Raw genomic sequence first — 10,999 nt, 5'->3', positions numbered from 1 at the left:
TTTTCCTGGTTGATTTGCGGCACGGAGTTGCATTCAGGCCAGAAGATGACGATTTTCGACAGAGATATGTGTGTTGGCCTCTATTCAGCTTCATGATTGGTCCAAAAAATAAGGCCTTAAGCCCTTATTTTTTTAAGCCCTTATTTTTTTATGCCCTTATTTTTTTATTCCCTTATTTTTTTATGCCCTTATTTTTTTTCCCTTATTTTTTTATGCCCTTATTTTTTATGCCCTTATTTTTATTAAGGCCTTACAGAAATAAGGCCTTATTTCTCGTAAGGCCTTATTTTTAAATAAGGGCTTATTTTTTTAAGCCCATATTTTTTAAGGCCTTAAGAAAATAAGGCCTTAATTTGGAAATAAGGCCTTATTTGTTGGAAATAAGGGCTTATTTCAAGAAATAAGGCCTTATTTTCTTAAGGCTTTTTATTTTTTATTTTTGACCCTTTGTGCCAAGGAGAGGAATGGAGTTTCCAGAGCATTCATATGCAACCTGATCCACTCCATGCGCCAACGATGTGTTGAATGCCTGGCACACAACGGAGGGCACACGCGTTATTGACACTGATTCACATTGTTGTGAATTCCATTTTCGAGGGTTGTCACGTTTGACACACTCTAGCTAAATTGTCGCTGCCGCGTTCGATCTTTGCTTTCTTTGTCATTACTCCTTGGTTGTTCCATTATATAATTTTTAAAAAATGAAAGAATTCGGTCTTGTCTGTTTTGTGTGGCGTGCTTGTAAAAAAACGATCCTTAACTTTTTTTGAAGAGTATACGTTTTTATCCATGGAATTGGTATTTTGTCTCGGCAGGGTGAATGAATTCATGTCTTTTCCGGAACTGGACAAAACTGGCCTTGCCAAGACTGAAACAAACAAGAAATTCCTTCGAGGTAGGAAAAACACCCCCGTTGGTCAAAGGGAAATAACCATTCTCACTGCCACCAACTGAGAAGGTTATTTCCCTTTGACCATGAATATGTTTCTCTATAAGTCCTTGTAGAATCTGAATCCACCAATAACTCCCTAACCGTGTGTTTGACTGGTCCCAATTTTTGTAAGGACCGTCTCAGGAATGTATAGAACCTGTTCACCAAGTTTGGTGACGATCGGTCCGTTCATTCTTGAGATCTATATGCGAACACAAACACACAAACACACAAACACACAAACACACAAACAAACAAACGAACACATCGACCGAAACCTATACACACCCCTATACCGGGGGTGTAAATATAGTTCTACAACTTCTAGGCCTACGTTGATTATTCTGCCCATGGTGAATTTCCCATGCTTTGTTTCCACATCCCATGACAAATTCTCCTTACTTTGGTCATGCCATATATACTTTACAGCTAGGATATTCGACGGGGTGAAAGAATATAATGACGTCACTCTCGGCAGAGCCTCGAGTGACGTCATCATATTCATTGACCAATTCTCGACAAAATATCACGCGATACCATGGATGGACGGAGCTGTAACTTATACAAATTACATAATAGTAGTCTTGAGAGCGCACAGGCCCCGCCCACTTTGATCCCGACCCGCTCGTGACGAGTGCCTGTGGCTGGTCCGTGGGTCAAACTTGATAAGGCCGCGTGAGTACCCAAAACGTCTTTTGTTCTCTGTTGGCATTGCAGCTGTGAAATAATCAGTCTTGTGTCTCAGTAGTGTAGGTACAGAGTTTGCGTCTGCAATCGCTGTGTTCGTGTTGGGCTGCGTGAGACAAATCAGCGAATCTGTCTGGAAGAAATTTCTGAACAAAACACCCAACCCAACTGCGTTTGCAAGTTTGCTGAAGAAATTAACTGTGTGTGGTTCATTTCATCCGTTTAATGCTTGTCGAAACGAGCCATAAGGCTTTAGAATACAAGAATCCACGCATTGCTTGACGATCTGAACACAGGGATAGATCTGTATTTCTGGTACGACCTTATCAACAGCGGTTTTATGGTCGGAATCAAGAGGTCAAATTGGTTTGGCTTCCAGTCAAACGTCACCATTTTCATAAAAGATTTCCTTTTTCTTGTTTCTGCGGCTGCGCAAGTTATTTGCCTAGGTCATGGCCGATCTTTAGGCCTACGGAGCAATATCGCGGGATATTTGCTCACTAGAATAACAAAGACAAAGAAGGGAATTCATGCTATGTTGGGTACTATTACTCTCTTGCAAGAGGGAGAATTCTTTCTGTTTTGAGTACTTTACGTCAAGACATTGTGTGACATTGTAAAAGAAGGTGTGTGGGTCCATTTTGGCATACCGCACACAGCCTTGAGCCCCAGAACGTGTTCACGGGAAATGTTAATTACTATTTGGCGGGAGATGCGAACTGACAAACCGCATGAAGTTTCGTTTGGCTAACAACACTAAAAGTATGTGTAGGCATATGTGAGATAGTTCTGGGAATCTCCTGGCTGTTTATATCGTAATCTGCGACATAACGACAAATATGCTGTGATTTAGGCACTGCATCTTTAACAATTGTTTTACATGTAGGTGACATTTAAAAATGTCACTGGTCCTGCCTACTTGAAACGAGGTGAGAGAAGCTGGACGAAGCACGTGTATATTTTTTTCATATTCGTGACCTCATCTATGGCAATTTGTTCCAAAATGTGTCGGTTATGAGGAAAAAAACCTTTCCATTACTTTGTATCAGGATCTCTCTTTAAATTCTATACATTGCATGCTTATGGAGTCGTCAACCACTTTTATTTATACTTTTTCCCAAATGGGCTTACATTTTATTTTGGAAAAAAATCATAAAATCCAACCATTCGAAATAACCGCAGAATATGAAACGTTGTTTTTGTCTTTAAAAATGCTACATGATAGGATCCTTTTTGACTTGCTAAAATGAAGTACCGTATTTTTGCGCTGAGGCGTCTAATACCTTTGTGCCACCGCGCGGCAACCCGGTTCGCCAGTGGCAGAGGCCGCAAAAGCCGATGTGAGAGAGTGTCGTGGTGGATATAAGACAAATGAGCAAAGGAAGCGCTCCAGCAGAAGAAAGGTGGAAGAGGGGCAAGATGCGTACAGCGACTTCTTATCTCGCAGCCTGCTGCCTTGTCTTAGCAGGTAAGTTTACAAGTACAGGATCGGGATCGCGCTTGTTGACAGCGTGTGCACGAAGAGCGATATAGGTGTTCGAGTGCAGTGCTCCTGTTATTAAGGAAGTTTAAACATTCGTGCAGGCTGCAATGCATATTTGTAAATATTGATTGCTTGTATATCTTGGCCATAACATTTCTCTCGTTATTTGTGTATGTTGAAACTGAAAGAGGTATCAAATAAAACGCTAATTTTTCTTCTGTTTTCCGAGCATTGTTAAAGGAATCTGTATATTTGTGGACGAGCAGACGAAATAACGCATGGCTGCATACTAAGTTTGCTTCTCCTGTGTGTGTGTGTGTGTGTGTGTGTGTGTGTGTGTGTGTGTGTGTGTGTGTATACTTGTACCCTTCCTTTTGCAGTGCAATATACATTTGAATAATTATGTTCATGTGTCTTCCGGGCCAGCCATGTTTTATGTTTTATGCTCTCTCTCTCTCTCGTGAACGCGTTGTTTGAAAAATGATATGACCGATTGTTTACGTTTTATTTTTTTATATAAATTTTTTTTGTGTCTGTCCAAGCTGTTGTCTCAGACATCCCAGACGTTCGGTAAATATAGATTGTTACAGGTCTTACAGACCCTAACCCTATTGGTTGCTAAATAGGTTGCAGAATGTATGCCCAGAGTATAAAACGCAATAGGTGACAAGCGAAACATGAGGTGTCCAAAATGGGGTAGAGAAAGAGCCCCTGTACATCGGCCACGCTTTTCAAACTATTACACGCTTTCGATGAGGTGTCCCGATTTAGCGCAAGCTGCATAACATACACATCAGCACTCCCGATCGCAGGATAAAGTACTATAAGAAAGGAAGTTGATCAGAGATCAACAGGGCGCAATCATGTTGGTGAACATTGGGGTTTTCATTGTTTTCATTTGCTAAAAAATGGTTTGAGCAATAGGTACAAAAGTTTGAGGCAGATCCAAGTGCTGGTTTACATTTGCTGGAGATGGGAACGCGCTAGACAATGTATCGATCATCGTCCTTGGTAATGCGTACAGTAGCTGTGGAGATAAACTGTCCTTGGCCTGTGCTTCCTTCGCTGCGGGTCACAAAAGCGCAACACAGCGAGCACAGTGATCCGAGATAGGCTAGTAAGCACAGGCCCAGGACTGTTAGTCTCCACGGGTAGTGTACTCAGTACCACTGACGGTGATCGATAATTTTTACATGCATGTTCCCATCTCCAGCAAATGTAAACCAGCACTCGGATCTGCCTCAAACTTTGGCACCTATTGCCTCATCCATTTTTTGCTTAGCATGCAAAGTCACGATTTTTTTTAACCTAAAACCCTGAATTAATATGAATATTTGTTTAGTTCTTTCAGAAAATGTACGTAATACGACACGCTTATTATACACATTTGCAAAAAGCAAGACAGATTTAGGTCAGCCTATTGGTAATAACTTCTGAAATTTCAAAAGCATATCATTGAGAACTTGAGCAGATATGGCTCTTTGACCCCCTCAAAAATGGCCGCAAAACGTGCCTTTTTTGGCCTCCGAAACGGTTGACACATACTGCCTTTGACAAAAGGCTACATAAAGCAGTCAGGTGCATAAAGCAAAATGTTCTGAACAGGAAATTGAATGGCCTTTCCAATGGTTGTCACAAGTGTTTGGTTTGTGCATATTGTGATTTTTTGCAGATTTTAAACTACGGGGCTATGGTTTTTGTCAGGTCGATTTTAGGGGTGACCTTGTTTGACAGGCTGTCACGGGATGCCTATACAAAGTACCATCAATCGGACAAATGATATGTACAGCTGACATAATTACCTTTTCGGGCATGTAAAGTTCAACTAAAATAAATTGCGTTTTAATGCTTTTCGTAGCGTGCGAAAATTGTTGCAATAATTTTGTTGCCAACTTTATGTCTGGATCTTGAAAAAGTATCTCGGGCCTCCAGACAAGCTTCGTTGTCCTCTGTTTTATGAATAGCAGTTTTTGTTTTCATGGGGGAGACAAGAAAAAAAAACACGGTCTCATATCGCCCCATAAGCTACACAGTTCGGATTGGGGTGAGTCATGATGTCATCTCATACCAGGAATTCCTAACATTTCACATTGTAAACGCGATGTTTGCGTAGTCTATGCAGAATGTAATTAATCCGCGTAGAGTCTTGTTTTTGTGGGTTGTTTCTTCCGCTCTTCATATGGATAGCTGGGAATCGTGCACGCATTTGGTAGATTACAGATTTGAGTACTAAGAATATAAGTTGATGAACAGAATTGGGACTCCAACACAAAAGAGATTGTCGGAAGCAACCGTTTATCTACACTGATAAATAACATATTTGCAGGAGAACGATAATGTTTCTCGGACTGACGAGACTATAATTATTGCTTCATGACACCCCCCTTCCCGTGTAAATGATCATGTCAGTAGAATATCAAAGATATTATGTCCAGGATTACCGTGGAGTAAAAGTATTGTTCCACTTGGACAAACACCAAAATTTAACAGCGCGGCTGCTTCTCTTGCAGAATGTGAAGTTTTGTTGATTTTATTTCGTTGCTGACACCTACCTCAAACCGCGACATTATTTAAATTGTTGATATGTTAGCGTTACTTTAAAAGAATAAGTATATTTCGATGTTTATTATTATTTGATTTGGAATTGTGTACAGCCGGAATGATTTATTTATGTATGTTTTTTGTGAGGCGCTTAGAGCTGTTTTAGGATTTGCGCCATATAAATATCCTCATTATTATTATTATTATTATTATTATTATTATTATTATTATTATTATTATTATTATTATTATTATTATTATTATTATTATTATTATTACGTGTATTATTATTATAATTATTATTATTATAAAAGTAAACCGAAGATTATGAATGGTATGAGTGAAAGCCTGAGTAATACAATATGTACAATATACATACATGTATAGTAAGCCTGGGTTTACAACTGAAAATGTGTTATGTAAACTCAGCCGAAGTGCCGTGGGGGTCCCTCCTAGGCCTTTATAACAAACAGACATTTTGAAGAATGCATATAAACACTTCATGTCCCTAATAGGCTCTAGTTCCTGTGAGGACGTAAAACTCAAGTAACCAACCAACCAAGAAGAGCCATTCTCCTTAAAAAAAAAAAAAATTGCCACATGTCAAGATTGTCTTTCTGATGTGTGCCACGGATGTACACCTAGAAGTAACCCGTTGTCAGTTGTCAGTTGTCTCTACCTGCATGTCTACACTTGCGGTGTACATGTACTACGAGTATATGTATAGCCAAGTAAACATCCGTAGCTTGAGTGAGAAATTGTATCTCACTGTTACATCGACAACACGCAATTTCGGCCGTGCCTTTCTAGCCTGTTGCTGCTGACACACAGTATGTGTTTTATATGTTGTGTACACATGAGTGTGTCGGATTTCGTGGATTTGAAAGAGCCCCCGCTGTCCTGTGTCTATATGTCTATGCATTCCTTTGTCAAAAAGGCCAGACTCAGCATAACATGTTTCGTGGCTTTTGTGTTGCTCTCCAATGTTACGGTTTCCCCCCAATGTATGTGACTGAATACGAAAGCCGTAATAAAAGCTAAGAGTTTTTATTTTGTGTATGCCGCGGGAAGGTATTAATGCAACACATCCGTCGCGTTGTTTGTTTGTGGGTTCGCATAATATGTTAACGCAAAATACAGTTTATACTTTACTTCGAAGCAACCTGGTATCACTGAATGTTTGTGTTTGCTTGTTTATTCGTAAAACTAGTCTTGGCGCGGTGTGAGGACTATGTCTGATCAGGAATTTTTAAAAGCTGGTTCTTGTGGACTGCCGCCTTCAAAAAATAGGATCAAATCTGGCAGGTCGGGTTCGATTCCCTGTACAAGCAAATATTTTTTCACAACTTTTTTTTATCTTACAACTTTCGTTTTCTTTTTCCAAACTTTCACTTCTTTTATTTCCTTCCGTTTTCTTTATTCGAAAGCGTTTGAGTGGTGAATAGAAGATAACAAAATAATCGAAGGGCTGCAAAATTATACTTTCCTCCAACGGATTGACGTATTCTATTTTTAGTAACATATCGGCTGTTGAAGAAAGCCCACATAATAATGATAATAAATGAGCATTTATATAGCGCAACATCATAACTTTACAATTATGCTCTTTGCGCTGTATCACCGTGCGTCGGTTGCACGTAACTTATATATTTAATGAACTTCCGATGAAGGTTATTTTCCCAGGTGCCAGGAGATCTGTTCCGCATAACTCTCCTATTGCACATGTATGAATTTAGAGCGCCTACGTCTCTTTGTTTCTCAGATTATGAACATGGTGATTGTTTCGTGATTGTTTTGTTTGGTCAATAATTAAACGTTCCAATAACTAGCCTTTCTTTTTTTTTTATTCCAGATTTTGGAACGTTAGTAATCTAACTATTTGGATGTTTGGTCTATCGAAGCCAATGCAATCCGAATGCAGGTGCCGCGAATGAGTACGTAACCGTCAACTCTGATCACTAAAAAAAAACACTCTCTGGAAGTTGCACTGTTTTTGGTTGAATCAAATTAGTGAAAAGTGTATGTATGTGAACTACGTTCAGCTTCATGTACGCTATGGAAACAGCACGGAATGTGTAAAACCGTGTCCGGAATGTTGTACTGGTATGATTGTGGTAGACCGAAGAGGATGGGGATACGCGCCACATAATAGGGAGGTTTAGAAACTGCGTCCTTATCAGCTACGTCACCTACCAGGACACCTATCTCACATGCGGGTCGCGCTGCGTGTGGTGATTAGGTACGTGTTCACGTAGCAAACCCTTCCATACGTCAGCGCAACGTATGTCAGATTTTATCAAGTCCAATCATCCGAGAAGGGTGTAAGGATGCTCAATATTTTCTGGAATCTTTCCTTCACGCTTCAGTCCATATTTCATAATTCTGGTTTGTATACATCGTAGTCGCCGATGTGTCACGAGCATGACCCCACGAACGACAAGGCGCTGAGACTTACGTCGCGTATCCTTCTGTGGATTCAGTGTGCTCGCCTCGATTCACTTCGAAAAGCAAGACACAGAAAGCAAAATACCGCTCGTTCAAATGTATTTTGTAGTTAAATCTGTTCAGTGGAATGAATTCAATCCCTACGGTAGAAAAAATAATGGAAAAGCTTCCCTAGAATGGATTTTAGTGCAAATGTGTCGGTGTCTCGATAAGTGGACATTGTGACCTTCTTTTTGACAACTTCTGAGCGTTAGATACCACGTTACGTGCATACTACACCCCTATCACTGCGCGTATTCCTATTGTCGATCGCTGTGCGTGCTTCTCATACCGGCGTGATCAGGTATAAAACAGTTTTTATACGTGAAGGCAACGTATCTCATATTACTTAAAAATCTAAATATGAACCATTCAAATAAAGTATGAGACCTCCTCTTACAGCATTTTCCTATAACCTGGCGCATAAACCACATTTTTTAGTTGTGTGGTTGCTTGACTAAAATTAAATAAATCGGGTGACCCGTTCCAACGGCTCTGCGATATCACAGCAAACCATGAAGCACGCAAGGACGACCAAAGCTAAATATTATTTAGAAATGTCATCTCGACCAAAATACTCCCAGGAAGCGTATGTTCAAAAAGACTGAAAATTCAGCATAACAGTAACCTTTTCCCAGGAACAAATCAAGTCTGCTTGGTAACCCAATGCACACGTGTATCATGTGTGTGTGGTGGGGGGGGGGTGTTGTTTAGTTTTGGTTAGTAAAACTGCCTAGCAAGAATGTTTTGTTTCATAAAGACTTTGTAAACGACCATTAAGTAATGTTCCGTCCAATTCATTTGAATTAAAGGCTAGGTTTGGGTACACACATAAAGGCATGCGCGTATGCACGCACACACGCACACCCACAAACACACAGACAGACACACACACACACACACACACACACACACACACACACACACCCGCACGCACATGGCGTCGCCCATTTACACAGACAGACAGACAGACAAGCAGACAAACACACACATATACACACATACACACATTCGCACATGCACATGACAGTCAGAAACACAACGACGCCCACTTACACACTAACACACACCCTTATAAGCGGTGGGTGAAAGCGTGGTGGCCAGTGACCCAGAACGAACACAAACCAACGCTCGAAGTTCGATTGCCCTACTTTTCTTTTCTGTTTCCTTTAAAAAAAAATTAAAAATCATTGACTTTACCTGGTGGTTAACACTCGGTATAGCCAACAGCCCGGACATGAACCCCCCTGACTTTGGGGTAGCGCGACTCTGTTGCTGCTAGCTTTCCACTGGGAGGAAACGATCCGAATTTCCCAGCGATAGGTTACAAATCACTAAAACATTTGTTACAAATCACAGGGCGCGCAAATTACGGGTTAACAGAGGGGAACAGGAATGGCCCGGAACGGGGAGGGAGGGGTTAGAAGGACACAGTGTTTACTTCAGTGTCAAAATCATACCACAAACACAGACACAGTTAACATCCGCTCGGGGTGAAGGGAAGACGGGATAAGTGTCAAGTGGCACAGGACAGGTAACTTGACGTGAGATGGGTGTTTGCATTCCCTCAAGCCAGCGGCTTTACCACTGTGTGACATCTCGCCACATAACGCAAGATGTGGTGGTCGGCCGGTTACGATGCATGTTAAAGATGGCGCTGTATTGAGTGTTTTTTCTCGTCGCTACAAGTGACACAATGCTTTATATTCTCGATAAGATCCAGAATAATGAGTCTTTACGACCTAACAGACGTGTTTCTTTCAGGCGACACTTGCTGGCGGCTAGCTGCTCGCGGAGCTAGGAGGCGATAGTGTATATGTAAGGTGTTGATGGTTAGCTACGCAAGAAATTAAACACCATTTGTGATACAGTGTACCGAAAAAATCGTCTGCACCGGTCGGTAAATAGCCATGGACAGCCAATTGAAATGGCAGCTGCTGCGCGGCCGCAATCTCGCGTAGCGAGCAACCCGAAGGCATTTGCGAAATTCTATTGTCCCTCGCGGCGAGAATTGCCCAAGAAACGGTACTTTTTCGCCTCACTCGCTTCACTCGCCAGTTCTCGCCTTAAATAAATGTGGACAGGTCTCTAAACATATAAGGGCCATTGAATCGGTGACACCGCCCTCTCACCTGCCCTGCACGGAATCAAACAATACATGTTACACCTTGATTGAAACGTAAACAACATCAAGTGAATACCGATCTCTCGTGAAAAGTCACGTGCATGTAGCCATTGGTTGATGAGTGGGCGAGGGTCCAGTACAGGGGCTGAAGATGGCACAGTGTGGGCGACAGTCCGTTGTGGACATGTGTACCGGGGGACCAGTAGCTCAGTTGGTAGCACCGGTTCACGGGTTCGAACCAGGGCCCGAAAAGACACGGGTCAATTTTGTCAGTATTCTCAGAGACGGCATCGACGTCCCATTCCCTAGTAATTTAACGACCTCGGTCATTCTGCCAGAAGTGCAGGGGGTTGATTACCGCTTGTCTGATAATTATTGATAATGAGTGTTATCGGTTGTGGTAATTTATTTTCACTCTGTTTTGATGTTTCTTTTGTTTTCTGTTGTGCTTCAAATAATGTTCTCATCGACCCAAAACAGATAAATCTAAATCATATCTAAATTAGTCTGACTAGCTATTACACTAAGTTTTATAATGTTATTTTGAAGTATAGGATCTTTTTACAGTGATTCGTAAAGGCCTAATCCATTGATCAATTTGTCGGTATTTGACTTTTGCCGAATATCTATCAAAGCAAAATTCACTCTAATTAGGGCTAACGGTTAAAGGCACAGTGCGCCTCCAGTAAACCATCACAGATACTGTCAGGCTTTTACACACAGTACAAACACCCTTCCATTTGAACGC

At 41.2% G+C, this 10,999-nt stretch overlaps 1 protein-coding gene across 2 annotated transcripts in view; it reads left to right on the top strand.

The window, feature by feature from the left end:
* The first annotated feature begins 2,946 nt into the window (after positions 1-2,946).
* Positions 2,947-10,999, top strand: part of LOC138960785 (xaa-Pro aminopeptidase 1-like) — a 153,969-nt gene continuing 145,916 nt past the window's right edge. For both annotated transcript variants that reach the window (XM_070332434.1, XM_070332435.1), the window contains exon 1: positions 2,947-3,086. In XM_070332434.1, the coding sequence (XP_070188535.1) occupies positions 2,990-3,086 (97 nt within the window). In that variant the 5' untranslated portion in view covers positions 2,947-2,989. The remainder of the gene's footprint in view (positions 3,087-10,999) is intronic.

This window comes from Littorina saxatilis, linkage group LG3 (assembly GCF_037325665.1).
Source record: "Littorina saxatilis isolate snail1 linkage group LG3, US_GU_Lsax_2.0, whole genome shotgun sequence".
Lineage (NCBI taxonomy): Eukaryota > Metazoa > Mollusca > Gastropoda > Littorinimorpha > Littorinidae > Littorina > Littorina saxatilis.
This window is presented reverse-complemented; position numbering and strand designations above follow the sequence as displayed.